Source organism: Echinops telfairi, unplaced genomic scaffold (genome assembly GCF_000313985.2).
Source record: "Echinops telfairi isolate 266 unplaced genomic scaffold, ASM31398v2 ScPeMD7_7424;HRSCAF=8462, whole genome shotgun sequence".
Classification (NCBI taxonomy): domain Eukaryota; kingdom Metazoa; phylum Chordata; class Mammalia; order Afrosoricida; family Tenrecidae; genus Echinops; species Echinops telfairi.
The window spans coordinates 17,908,537-17,922,828 of record NW_022111324.1 but is presented as its reverse complement, the minus strand read 5'-3'; the positions used below and the strand labels follow the sequence as shown (position 1 = coordinate 17,922,828).

Below are 14,292 nucleotides of genomic sequence, written 5' to 3'. Positions count from 1 at the left end.
TCTGCCTGGCCACTATTACCTTTGTTTTGTCTCTGTTGCCACCAAACCGTGCCATGGGCCTTCGTGCTATTGGCCACATTCGTCCACGGTGAGCTGCTTGGGGGAGCTTATGGAGGGCCTCCATCCACTTACTCTCTCAGTGCCTAGACGCACGCCTGGCACCCAATACAGGCCCAAGATATGCTAACTAAACAAATACAGCGCAACATCATCGGTGCCCTCCCACAAAGAGCGAAGGATATTTATAAGCTCCATAAATACGTAAAATTGCTTTCCTCTTTACGGCTCTGGTACTTGATGAGGGAACTATTCCGCATGTGTCTTGTTAAATCTTTTTTTATGTCTATGGAGGTTTGATTTTTTTTTTTTTGGTCAAAGATGATAAATTTGTGGGGAAGAAACCATGCCTTAAAAAAAACCCAATAGTTTGTCAAAATGTAGTCAGCAGAAAACTAGTTCTGTAGGGGTGACAATAGTTATGAAAAAAAAAAAAAAGGTTTGAAGCCCACCCTAGCATAGGCTGGGCTGTTCAGGCTTCTCTCCAATGAGAAGTCTCGATGCTTTTAAAGGCTGTGCTTTGGGAATGCAAGAGAAAGGGGCAGTTATGTTTGCAATACTAGCTTAGTGCCTACAATGGTGCAAAGCACATAGTAGGTTTTTTGTTGTTTTCTTATTCATTTGTTGACAGTACTTCGGTGCTTTGATTTAAAGCTCTGAGAAGCCGGTTCATGCTGGGCTCGGTGCTGAGGGCATGAGTCGTTACCATCCTATATATGTCTGGCCCCTATTCTCTGCAAAGCTGCAGAGAAAAATGAAAGGGAATTAAAAACCTTACTTTGCTTGTCACGGCAAGTTAGCAAACATCTCCAATGGACTATGCGGCACATGCTTTCCATTTTAGAAATAACCCTGTCCGCCCCAGCGGCTCTGCAGCAACCTCCCAGGACTGTTCATGAACGCCAATTCTCTGCACAGTAATTGCCGACTCTCTCCTTGGTAAATGCACTGGTGTGTCTAGAAGTAATTGCTGGGGAACTTACACTTTCAAATTTACAAGAGGCAAACAACCTTGTATTTACCTCGGGGGGTTATCAGGTATTCAAACTGTGCTGTGGGAAGGATGCTATTGATCATAGAAGTAAGGGGGAGGACTTGAATTTTCACCTTGGTATTTTTCTCAATGGGCGAGAGCCTGTCTTACTTGATTTAGGGTGGGAAGACCTGTGGTGGATAATTCTTTTCTTCTAGGGGTCTCTTCCATTCTTGGCGATTTGGAGCAGCAGTAAATTTGACCTAACTAGGGCTGGAGTCCTTTGTTGCCTTCCATCTAAATCTGTTGATCTGTTGGTGGGTGAACAGGAAGAGGAAGGTGGAAACGTTGGCTCCGTTCCGTGCACATTCTCACCAGCGCCTTTGGTGTTTGTCCTGTAGAGATCTCAGGGAACACTGAAGACATCCCTCTGGTGCGCTGGAGGCAACAGTGGCTGGAGAATGGCACTTTGCTTTTTCACATCCATCACCAAGACGGCGCGCCAAGTCTCCCTGGACAAGACCCAACGGAAGAGCCCCAGCATGAGTCCGCGGAGGAGGAGCTGAGGATCCTCCACATCTCGGTCATGGTAAGAGCGCTTTTCTTTAAAAAAAGAGAAAAAAAACCCCAATTTCTCTTTGGCCTCTCTGAGCATAGCTTGTGTCACTTTGACATTAAATGTCTTGATGCCTTTCTTTACATTCCATTCCATTGTGGAGGGCAATTGACTTTACTTATGGCTGACTAGGTTCTTCACACGTAGTTATGCCCCAACAGCAATTACATGAATGTTTGTCCAAAATTATAGGAGACATAGGCTAGCGAAGTTGATGCATAGAATGAACTATCACAGTACCTAGCTTTATAATGACCAAATTCCCTAATGCCCACTGGCTCTGTTAATCAGTATCTTACTTCCCATAGTATCTTACTTAGCACAAGCAACATTATAAAAGTGCAGAATATGTTCAGTTCCAAAGTCGTCCCCAGGGTGTCCACAAAAGTGGCAGTTCGGTCAATAGCACCATTACCAAACTGTCCATTCTAAGTTTGGACCCAGACCTGAAATACCTTTTTTGTAAATCAGAGATAATATCAAGTAAGAGTGATGAATTGCCTTAGATGGAAAGTATTCAACTGGTAGATTAGAATATCTGTTAGTAGTTGCATAATCATTTGTTCAACTGCTGAATCTCTCAACCACCTGCTGCCACTGCTGGCAGCAAGCCCTCTTCTCTGTCTCGGCCCGAGTAAGTGAGCAGTCTGCCTTTCTCTTCTCTTCTGACAACAAGGGCCGTGTCAGCAGGCGCCTGCCTCTTCTGCTGATCCAGAAGCTTCACAATCACATGCCTTCTTCCTGCCTGAAACTGAAGCCTCGAGAAAAGTAGAAGAGTCAAAGGAAGGACAGGGAGACTGTTTGATTCTCAGGCCGTGAGTTTACGTTAATCAGGAAGGAATGGTTTGGAAAAGGATAGAGAAAGACTGTATAACTTGAAGCGTGTAATCCATGTCACTGAATTATATGTGTACAAAAATACTGAATTGGTGTATGTTTTACTAAGAATATTTTAACCAGGATTTTAAAAAATAAATAAGAGAAAAAGAAAATGAGAAGGTTCTTCATGAAATTTTAAGAACTCCTATTCTCGCCTCTCACTAGACAATACGTGTCTCGCCGTCAATTGGCTTTTATTTCATTTGCCTTCTTCACTGGTGTATGTCCTCCGCCTGGAACACAGTAGATTGAGAGATGTGGTCAGTTAATGCTTATTAGGTATTTGTGGGATAAGAAGGGTAGACCCATCAGTCGGACGGATGAATGAATTTACAAGTTGATGAACATTCCTATTTCATTTGATGCAATCCCACACATCATCTGCTCTTAGGGTGGCCTGATAGCAGACTGATGGTTGGCAGCGAGTACCCCCGGCCATAAGTATGAGAAGGCACGGGCTATTTCACCGTTGGTAAACTCAACCAAGAGAACCCACCAAGGTCTTGGTCTATACTTAACTTCCCTATGCACTTCCCTAGTCGCATTACCAGATGCTATTTAGTTTTGTTAACTAGACGGTGAGAGCTAAGCTTAGGTTAAATACATAAAAATGTAATACCTAAACACTGGAATGTGTCTTCTCTTCCTCAACCGGTGTCACCATGAAACACTAGCTTGATAAATTCCCTGCATGTCATGTTCTTTAAACTATTTGATGGAGGAGCAATGCCTGTCACAGCAATGTCAGATAAGGCCAAACGGCTGGCAGGTGAATGATGTTGCTCTTCTTCGCATGTACAGATTAATGGAGGTATAGAGCCGAAGAGTTACAATGCTTCTACGTCCTTCATCGAAGACCAGTGTGGTTCCTTTCAGAGAAGGTTGTCTCCTTCCATGTAGCCGGGCGGTTCAGCAGAGTGGTGAGTTTAGGCAGATCGGCTGAATCAGCCCTGGCACTGGAAGGAGTGACAGATGTGGAGGACAGATTGTCTCCACGTTTATAATAAGCTCTGATTGAAAAGAAGAGACCAACTGTGGCTTTCCCACCAGCCATCCACATCCTCCCACCGGCGTGGAAAATAGCCATGGCCATGGCTGGCAATCGTTGGACAGGGATAGGAGTCTTTGTCCATTTCAAAAAGCTCATTTTGTCTCACTAGAGATATTTTTAGGGTTAAGAAAAGTGTGCAGAGATCACCACCTAATACTAGGGTGTGATTTGGACTGACAACAAGTTCCTGAATAAAAGAGGTAAAGGCGGGTAATTTGGCAGGGGTGTGCTTGGGTAGCAGTGGTTGGGAGAGCAGGGAGTGCTGGGGTCTGTGGAAGGGCAAACATAGACTGAAGCTTGTCAATAGCACATTGTTTTCCTACTTTCCACTGCCTTTTATCTCCCAGGTAGAGGGGACAGGCCTTCTACCTTCAAAATGAAGGCTACATGCCCTAGAAAGAAATAAGTTCCCTAGAAAGGCGTGTATGCGTGAGCAGGGGGAAGGGAGCAGGTGCAATTGAAGAGAGAAACATATTGAGCAAAGATGCCAACAGGTTTGAGAAAGTAGATTGTGCCCTTAAAATATAGCAACTCCTATGAGAAACCCAGCATGGGTCATGCTTTCCATCAGATCGCTGTGTGTCTGCCTGAACAGGGATCACTGGTGAGTGGGGACTGCCAGGGGAGAGGCCAAAAAGCCTTAATGCTCTCTAGTATCTTCCTTCATTCATAGAGGTCACCCAGGACAGATCAGTCGTGATATTCTGTCACCCACATAGAATGGATAGGTTGATTTTTATCTCATGTCCAAGTGAGAAAGGAAGAGGTGGAAGTACAAGGGGCACTGGTCCAGGATGAGAAAGCCTTGGGTGGGCTTCTAGCTTGGTCTTTTGGGTGTGGACAGGTCCATGTTGCCCATGAAAATTCCTGGAAAGCCTTTGATTTCTGCCAAAGAGGAGAGCTCCCAGGGTGAATGGGAAGTAAGCGTATCTGGCGCTGTCTTCTGCAGCCTCCTCTCCCCCATTCCGTGACATACCCCCTCACACCTGCCGCCCTGCCCTTAAGATTGTATGCCAGAAACAATTTCAAAGCCTGAAGTTGTAGATCCTCCCTCGGCTCAGAAATCAAGCCTGAGGGTATCCCATTTGAAGATGCCATTCCTGGACTCTGATGACTTCCTCTGAAGTGACTCAGGCACTGGTAGAATTCCTTTGAGACACTTCACACCGCGTCCTTTGGAGGAAAAAGAAGCAACCATTTGAGGCATCTGAAATGGCAGCATAAGAAATGCCAGAAGTTAGCACAATCCTCTGATTAAAAAAGAGGTAGGCATTAAATACGCTTAAATGAATATTATTATCCAAACCTGTGAGTTATGAAATAGCAATAACAGGGTGAGTTTTCATGAACTGTGATGATCATGTGTTGATGTGGTTTTTGGTTTGGGTCAAAATAGCCTAATTTGAAAAAGAAAAAAATTCTAAGCTTATGATCAAAACATGAATATGCCTCCACTTTTTTACCCTCTTGCTAAATAATGCATGCACTTAAAAGCTTAGTAGATAATCCAAAATTCATATATATATATATATATATATATATATATATGCAGAGGGAAGTAATGATTCTGTGAAAACCTTAAAGTTTAAATTCCTCGCACTTCACACTTAACAGTTTTCTCCTCCATTTTGTCTTAATGAAAGGGCCACTATTTATCATTATGCTCTGCATGTTAGCCTTTGTTTTAGCAAACGTTTCCATAGTAAGAAAACGAGAAGCAAAGGGAACCCTTGTTTGTATCCTCATGGCACTCTGTGAGTGGGGACTTGTAAGTTTCCTCTTGTCTCCGCTGTCTCCGATGTAAATACAGCATCAACAAAGGGGTGGACGTGTGGAAAACCATTACCCACACTGGGAACCTGCATAATTTAGAACTTTGAAAAATCTTTTGCTTTTCTTAGTTTTCAATCACATCTTAACATTTTTGAATTATTTTTCCCCCAAAGAGGCAGTATTTCTCCCTTGCGTAGAATAATTGGATTTCCCTCCTGAAATCTTTATATTATTGCTTTGAGGGTCAACCGATGTATTTTAACCTCTTGCATGATTCAAACTTGACTGAAGAGATTTATTTCAAATTTTGCAGGCAATTGACATTTAGAACTAGAAAAGTACACAAAGATAGTCTTTTGCAAACTCTGATATAAATGGAAGCAGAATCTTCAAATGAAAACTGATGTGTGCATTTAAATCAAAATTAAAGGAATTCTTTAGTGATAGGACAGATTATTTATTCCCTTGAAGGCCAAGATTCAATATGATATTATAGTAACAGTGTAGATTCTGAGTGGACTTAAATTTACATAGTATACTTTGGCTAATTTACTATATGATCTACAATTTTTCATCTTATGGCACGAGAAAGAATTTAATGGTGCATAATAGACTTAATGTATTATCCATATATTTCATCTTTATAATTAAAGATACCAGTGTTAATAGTTTTCCTATATGCATAGGTTAGTTAAGTACATTTCTTCTAATATGCAGCCTTTAAAAATGCTTTAATTTGATCCCCCACCCCTCATAGTAATAACAACCAGTGGTAGAGAAGTTATTTTGTAGTTCAGTTTTGGGGGACATAATTCACAGTGTATGTGTGGGAGGGGTGGGGATGGGATCCTTACAAAGCTACTCTGTCCCAGAGCATTTTGTGAATAAACTCACCCAAACCCACTGCCATTGATTTGACTCCGAGTTAAAGGCTCCCCACAGAACAGAGTTGAACTGCTCTCTAGTGTTGTTGAGGCTGCAAATCCTTATGGGAGCAGAGAGCCTCAATTTAGTACAGACACTCCGGATTCGTGTTTTCAAGACTGCATAACAACTTTGTACCAAATGACCCATCCTTGCTCGTACCGCTCCACCCAAGGACAGCTCAGCTGTGTCCGCTCCACATGCTACAATGCTTGAAGCTGCGCTCCATTTCCTTCCTAGAGCCCTGCTACTTCTGGGATGGAGGACGGCAGTTCCGACTGTGGGTTCACTGTACGCGATCAAAGCCGTCAGCGTGTAGTAAGTGTCTGTGAGCAGAGGAGAAAGGTTTTTTAAAAAACATTTTTAAGCCAGTACATTTTGCCTTTAGCAAGTCTCTCAGGAAATTTCATTAGCAGATTAATTCATCACGATCAAATTTTCATATTTTGTGGTCAATTGATATTTTGGGTTTAGATAACTAGGTTCATTTTACCAGGGCCAGCCCTGATCTTTAAGAAACAAATGGAATATTTAGACACGCCTCGTGCTGCCATAAAAGACAGAACTAGAGTAATAAACTCAACCCGCGGCCATCGAGTGGATCCTGCCTGAGTGACACTGCTCGGGGTCTCATAGGCTGTACATCTGTACGGAAGCAGACAGCCTCAGCTTTCTTCCAGGGAGTTGCTAGTGGATTTAAACGGCAAACCTTGCAGTTAGCAATCTAACATTTGCCCAACAGCACCCCCAGAGTAATACATTAGAGGATTCAAAAGAGCAACTTTTGGAAGGTGTTTCTAGCAATGTAAGCCATTCAATCTGAGGTTGGGCTGACCGGCTGGTCCTCCATCCCACCTGCCAGAGCTCCCTCAGCCACTTTGCCTGCCATTAGGAGCTTGGTGGGTAGTTCCTAAGATAATAAGCAAAATCCCTAAAAACAGAACATCTTTGTTCTTAAGGTGCCTTCCAAAGACTGATATACAAAATCCAGGCCATGCCAGGCATTAAGGCGGGGGTGGGATGGGGTAGGGGAGGTGGCAGCCTGGAATGAAGGGCTCGCATTTTTCCCACAAGGTGCACTGTAGCCCATGGCTGATTCAATTGTTCACCTAGTCCATTCGTTCCAGGTGCCTCCCTGTATTCTGGGAGCCAGGTATAGGCGGAAGCCTTTGGAATTAGAGAACTTGGGTTCACATGCTGATGTCACCACTCTGTGGAGTTCGGTAATTTTTTCAGGAGCTTTGTGATCTCAGTCTGTCCTGCAGATGCATCAGTTGGGTGTCTTAGTTTAATGAATGGAGATCTACTCAGGCCTGCTTTCTTTATTGGGATTGTGCTGTAGGGATTCATGTGGAGATAAGAGAGATAGGAATCTCCTAATTAAAAAATTAAATTAAGTTATGAGAGTAGCATTTCATGACGCGAATTGGAAGGTTGTTCAGGATTCCCAGGTGTCTTGCCAGCCCTCGGTCTCTGCAGATTGTAGCTGGAGACCTTCTGATCAGGTTCAATTCCTCCCACTGTTATGAATTCGGGGTGTTTTTTTTTTTTTTAGCCAGTCTACTCTATAAACCTTTTCCCCATTTCAAAGATTTTGTATGTTTGTCGTTTCTGTGACTTGGTCAAGTCCCATTCACTTATGACCCTTCTAGACTTCTCTCAGCTGTGGACTCTTGTAGCTTCTCTTCCGACTGGAAGAGAGCTGTCACATTTCCTGTCCTCCTTTCCTTCCTCAGCTCCTCGGGAGAGAATCAGAGGGCGAGAGCATTCCAGGGGGTTCGCACAGTTCCCATTTGTCCAGATCTTTCCATGTCAAGTCATGCTGCAGAAGGGGATCGTATGAACCTCTTGTTGGCTGCCATGGTGGGAGATGGGCATACGTGGCATCGACAGGGCCGAGCAGCTTGGAACCAATTCTGTAACAGTGGCCAAGAAGTCATGTTTCCATGATGGATTTGTTCAGTATAGCAAGAGTCCTACCTTGTAAGAGATGTCGGGAGTATTGCACATGATAGACATCGTTATCATCTTCATCTTCCAGTGCGATCTAATTTTGGACTTAGTATGTGGCAGACACTGTTCCAAGTGCTGTAAACATATGTTAGCATCTATTTTATGCTCAAAACAATCCCCTGAAATTTGTTATTACTTCGTTTTACCGACAATCAAGCAGGCCAAGTAAGTGAACCAGCGTTAAACGATCATTAGGATGCTCGAGACAGTTGTCCTAAGTCTCCTCTCTGTACCATAAGAAGCATCCAGTTCATATTCCAGTCTGGAGTGATTCCTATCTGCATATTTGTTATGTGTCCTTACACCTGCTTTTGTTGTTTTGCCAACTTTTGTCTCCCTGAGGCACATGTTACCCGTTTCCCAATTGTTACTTAGATACTAAGAAACCTCTGGGCTCTGGGACCCACCGAATCCTACTTTCATCGGTGACTGAGGTAGGATACAGTTCTTTTTTTCTGTGCCTGTACTAGGCAGCTAGCCCCTAAGCTCAGATTCTGTTCAGCTTGGCTAACCCCACCTGCTGACCTTGGCTTCAGCCACACCACCTCACAGCTGGCAGTGGATTTGTTGGCAGGGAAGGGAAAAGGACAGTTGGGGACTTCCAGCTTGAAAAGTGGGAAAGTCATGTAACAATAATTGACTTGGAGTTCTTCATATGCCTACTTTCACACTTTTGTAATAAGTTTCTACAAACTGGAAAAGTGTTTTTAAAAGCACTGTTGAGAGGAATTACTGAAACCCAAATGAAGGCTGAGCATGATAGTGGGACAAGAGGAAAGTAACAGGAAATAGAGGAAAGAACTAGGAGGCAAAGGGCATTATAGAGGTCTAAATACAAGCATGTAGATATGCAAATATATTTATATGTGATGATGGGGAAATAGATCTATGTGCATATATTTATAGGTTTAGTATTAAGGTAACAGATGTACATTAGGCTTCCACTCAAGTACTCTACTCCCTCAATGCAAGAACACTTTTTTCTATTAAATTGGCATTCCATGATGCTCACTTTCCTGACAGGATTGCTGAATACAAATGTGTGCATAAGCAAACTTTGTGAAGAAAGCTGATGGTGCCAGGCTATCAAAAGATATAGCATCTGGGGTCTTAAAGGCTTGAAGTAAACAAGTGGCCATCTAGCTCAGAAGCAACAAAGCCCACATGGAAGAAGCACCCCAGTCTGTGTGACCATGAGGTGTCAAAGGGATCAGGTGTCAGGCATTAAAGAACAAAATATCATATCATTGTGAAAGAGGGGGAATGCAGATTGGGGACCCAAAGCCCATCTGTAGGCCACTGGACATCCCCTTATAGAAGGTTCACAGGGAGGAGATAAGCCAGTCAGGGTGCAGTGTAGCAATGATGAAACGTACAACTTTCCTCTAGTTCTTAAATTCTTCCCCCACCCCCCCACTCCCCCACTATCATGATCCCAATTCTACCTTACAAATCTAGCTAGACCAGAGGATGTACACTGGTACAAATAGGAACTGGAAACACAGGGAATCTAGGACAGATGGGTCCCTCAGGACCGTGGTGAGAGTGGCAATACCAGGAAGTGGGGTAGAAGGGAGGGAAGGTGGAGTAGAAAGGGGGAACTGATTACAAGGATCTACATATAACCCACTCCCTGGGGGATGGATAGCAGAAGAGTGGGTGAAGGGAGACGTCAGACAGTGTAAGATATGAAAAAATAATAATTTATAAATTATCAAGGATTCATGAGGGAGGGGGAGCAGGGAGGGAAGTGAAAAAGTGAGAAGCTGATACCGAGGGCTCAAGTAGAAAGCAAATATTTTGAAAATGGTGATAGCAACAAATGTACAAATGTGCTTGACATAATGTATGTATGTATGGATTGTGATGAGAGTTGTATGAGCCCCCAATAAAATTATCTAATTTAAAAAAAGAATTACATAGACAAAATAAAGGACTGAGAACTTCTTTTAAAAAAAGCACTATTGAAGGGAAGAATGAGCACTGTTGACCTACTGACTTGCCAATTGACTTCAAAGGATTATTGATTCATTCATTTGTCTAGATCTTTTTCATTTAATAATAACTGTCATGTTGTACTTATTTTAAGCTACTCAGGAGAGAGAATGAATAAGCTATGCCTCCGTTTTCAATGATAGGGTTATCAGAGAGTCGGAGAATGTAACCCTAGTGTGAACATGAAGCTTTTGGAGGTGGTCTTTGGCAGGAATGAAGTTCCAGGCGGGCCATCTAGCCTCTTTTCCACTCCTCCCCACCATTCCATCCTCTGTAACATTCTTCCCTCCTCTTTCTGGAAGCTAATAGAGGCCTTACCCCAAGATCTCTAGGAAACAAGGAAAATCATCAGACAGACAAAGTTTTCACAAGGGTACGGATGCTTTGTAACAACTTGTGGTGATATTCTGTTCAGCAATTGAGGTCACTTGATATAGAAACCAACAAGTTACCTTTATAAACATATTCCCCCAGATCCCTAAAGATCTTTGTTGAAAGAAAAAGCCATCATTTCCATGGAGTTTAAATCAATATTTTAAAAAGCTTAATATTCATAGGAATAAAGCTACCACTTCCAAGCCCTCACTGTGTCAAAGGCACCATCTGGAATCAGTTTCTTGCATAATATCAATCCATTCTCAGAGCAACCTGGTGACAACAGGTACTCTGGCCACCATTTTTCAGATCAGAGCACTGAGACTTAGGGAAGAAAATGATTGGCCCAAGACCATATACCCAGGGAGAGGTGAAGCCAGGGCAAGTACACTTGACTCCGGGTCAAGCCCCGCTACAAGACGCCAATGACTGCTGGCATGCGAAGTGACTGGAGCCAGCTCTAAGCAAAGACTGCTTGTTGAGAAACCAGTGAGGACTGCTCGGGCCCATGACACTGACCGGTAGTGAGGTCCTTTTGTAGTGAGGGCTTTACTGTCAGGGAATCTGATTTGAATTCGCCTTCTCCCTCATCCTGGGCTTACATCCTCATCTACCTCATCTTAGGCTCATGACCCAGAGCAAATGATTTAATCCCTCTGAACTCAGTTTTCTTATCTACAAAATGGGAATAATAAGAGCTCTTATTTCAGAAGACTGCCTTGATGAGATCATTCGTATAAAGCATGCACTATAATACCTCACATAAGGGAAATGCCCAGGAAATACTAACGAGTAAGCTCTAGGGGTGCCATGCAAGCTGACTGTAACAGTTCTGTGCGCAATATGCTACCCAAGGGCCTGTTTCCGTGGGGAGCCAGAAAGCAGCTGGGATCATAGCAACCTCTCACAGGAGTCCTGGAGAGGATGTGCGCAGGGAAGAGGCCCAGCCACTTGGGACATCAAGGCAACAGAAGGGGCCCAGTACAAGCCAGGATATGGTCATGAACATCCAGGGCATTCTGGGACCACTCCCATCTCTCATTAGTAACAGGATCACCTGGCAGGTGTCCTGTGATTTAAGAGGATAATTTCAGCTTCAAATTCCCTGAAAGAATTTTTTGCCTTCACTTACTACTTTCTTAAAAATCAAACCAAATGACGTCATGATGGGAATTCCTTATATGCCTGGGTATTCACATATACCAAGATTGTTATCACTCCCATTCACACCTGGGCAAAGAAGGCACCAAATGGTGGCACTTGTTGCAGCCAGCAGAATCTCAGCGAGTCTGACTCTGGAGGCTGTTACTCTCCTCTACAGTCTTCTGTCTGTCTCCCCCTCTGTTCCTGCCCACCTCTCAAACTGTGGGATTCCCTCAGACCTGAGGCTCTTCCCAGTACTGAAGTGCAAACCTTGTCTCTAGTCTTTTGGATTGGTGCCTAGGAGTTTGGGCAAAATATTTCCCTGGGCAATTTTACTTCCAACCATCTGCCTTCCTCTCTAGAGGGCACTGCTGGTGGAGGTACACATGCCTTTAAATCTGACCTTGAAGCCCATAAAGAGAGGGCTTGGCTAGAACTAGACCAGGTTTGGAGTCAATCCCAAATCACGGTGACCTCATCAATACTGGAGTTGAATTATACCCTATAGGGTATTCTTTTGAGGGACCTCTGAATAGTCTCAAACCTTCAACCTCTTGGTTTGCAGTCGGGTACATTGCTTGCTTGCATACTCAGGGACGGCATATTAGATGTAGCTTCTAGAGAGAACCCAGCTAGTCAAAACAGCAAGAGCTTATCTAGGTCAGGGGTCTGTAAAGGTCCAATGGTGAGGATTTCTGCTTCTGGGCCATGCCATCTCTATGACGACTACTCATCTTATGCTATAGTCATGCCAAAGCAGCTGTCAAGAAGGCTGAATGGGTGCGGCTGTATTCCAATCAAATAGTATTTACATAATCACATGATGGGGCAGATTTGGGGAGGGGGCGCATAATTTGCTGACCCTGGCCTAGTTTATGCTCCTCATTTTGTCTACCAAGTGTAAACGGAGCTTAGAGTCTTACTACTTAGTAGAAACAAGCTAAGTTAATAGCTTGAAAGATAATAGCTTACTAGTCTGAATCAGACCCCCATAGACTGATTATAACTGTCATTTAAAGCAGGAGTTGACAGAGATTGGCCTTGCTAGAAATTCAGGGCATGTGGTATTCACAAATGCAGGTGAAATGCAAGCCCATTAGCCTCTCCTGAGGAGTATTGATGGATTTAATGAAGACAGAAGTTGATGACAACAAAAATAAGCTTAGACTTGATAAGAGAAATAGGAACAGGATACATTAACGCTTATGCTTTTTTTGAAGAGTTTGATGGCTCCTACTTGGTTTCAATGTTGATGTATACAGTAGATTTCTATGAATGCTTGGATAGGTTAAAACAGCCATTGTAGAGAAATCCCTAATGTAAGACTCAAACTCCCAGACAGGACATGAAGGCAACATGGGTTTGTGTGGGGACTGATAACGTAAGTGCTTGAAGAGTTAGCAGTGACTCATCACCTTGCAGATGAAACTCAGGGTGGACAAAGTCTTTAAAACCTGGTCTCCTGGAACCAACCCAGACCCTTCCAAGTAACGCTCACTAAAAAGCCTGCCTTTCTGAAAGGCGGGTGTCACTACTCCTTCTTGAGGTTCCATCAGGGTCCCTGATAAACCCAGCTAGTCAGGTGCTTCTCGCTTCCACCTTGCTATGTGGGAACCTTGCTCCTGGTTCCTGTACTGTTGTTGCTGGCCTCCGGGAATAGCAATCGGGATGAGTCAAGTACCCTTCCAACTCAGATGCTCCAGCTGCCCAGTTTATTGAGATGTGGTACTGGAGCTGACAACAGTGAGTGCATCCCAGAGCAGTACCAGGCTCTGGCTCCCAATTCCACCGTGTAGAATATATGCAACAGCTCAAGGTGGTATGAGTCTTCTACCTCAATACCATACACAAGGCAGGGCCAGATGCGAGATTGGTGCACATACCAGATGTCTACAAACATCGAAAGATCCAACTTTCCCAACATTTCCTCGTTTCTTGTTCCACCTTGGTGGACAATGGTGGCAAGCTTGAGGACTGAAACATGCAGGCATTTGGGGATGTTCTAAGGGGGACCTGGTCGAAGTGGGCATTTCTGAGCACTGGATTCACTGTTTAGAAGTGAGTCAAGCTGCCAAATAGAACAAACTCAGCGGGTTTGGTGTCCCAACAGTGATGTAAAACAGCCTTCTTCTGTGCTTGCTTGCTTCCTAAAGGTGGGATGTATCCATCCAAGTCCGCAGCCTGACTGTCCTCACTGCTCTGCTGGATCAGAGCAAGGCGTCCAGCTGCTCCAGGGCACTGTGCCTGCCTAGGAACCCACCGGGGTTTGGGATGGAGAAGCACCAACGTGACCCAGCCTGAACTTAGCAGAGGGCAGCCTGCTGGGAACTCAGCAGCCTCCTTACAAACAGCATCGTCTCTGCTTCTCCTCCCCTGGAGCTGGGCCAGAGATGAGTAGCCTAATACTGGACTAAGATTCCCAAGGCGGAAGTTATGAGGCTCTAATTATAGACTTTTTCTCAAAAACATCTGAAAAAGTTCAGACCAGCACCT

At 43.9% G+C, this 14,292-nt stretch overlaps 1 protein-coding gene across 1 annotated transcript in view; it reads left to right on the top strand.

Annotated features, from left to right (window-relative positions):
• ASTN1 (astrotactin 1) overlaps positions 1-14,292 on the top strand; it is a 402,092-nt gene that overhangs the window by 132,560 nt on the left and 255,240 nt on the right. The window contains exon 2 of the mRNA XM_004706713.3: positions 1,432-1,619. Within this exon, the coding sequence (XP_004706770.1) occupies positions 1,432-1,619 (188 nt within the window). The remainder of the gene's footprint in view (positions 1-1,431; positions 1,620-14,292) is intronic.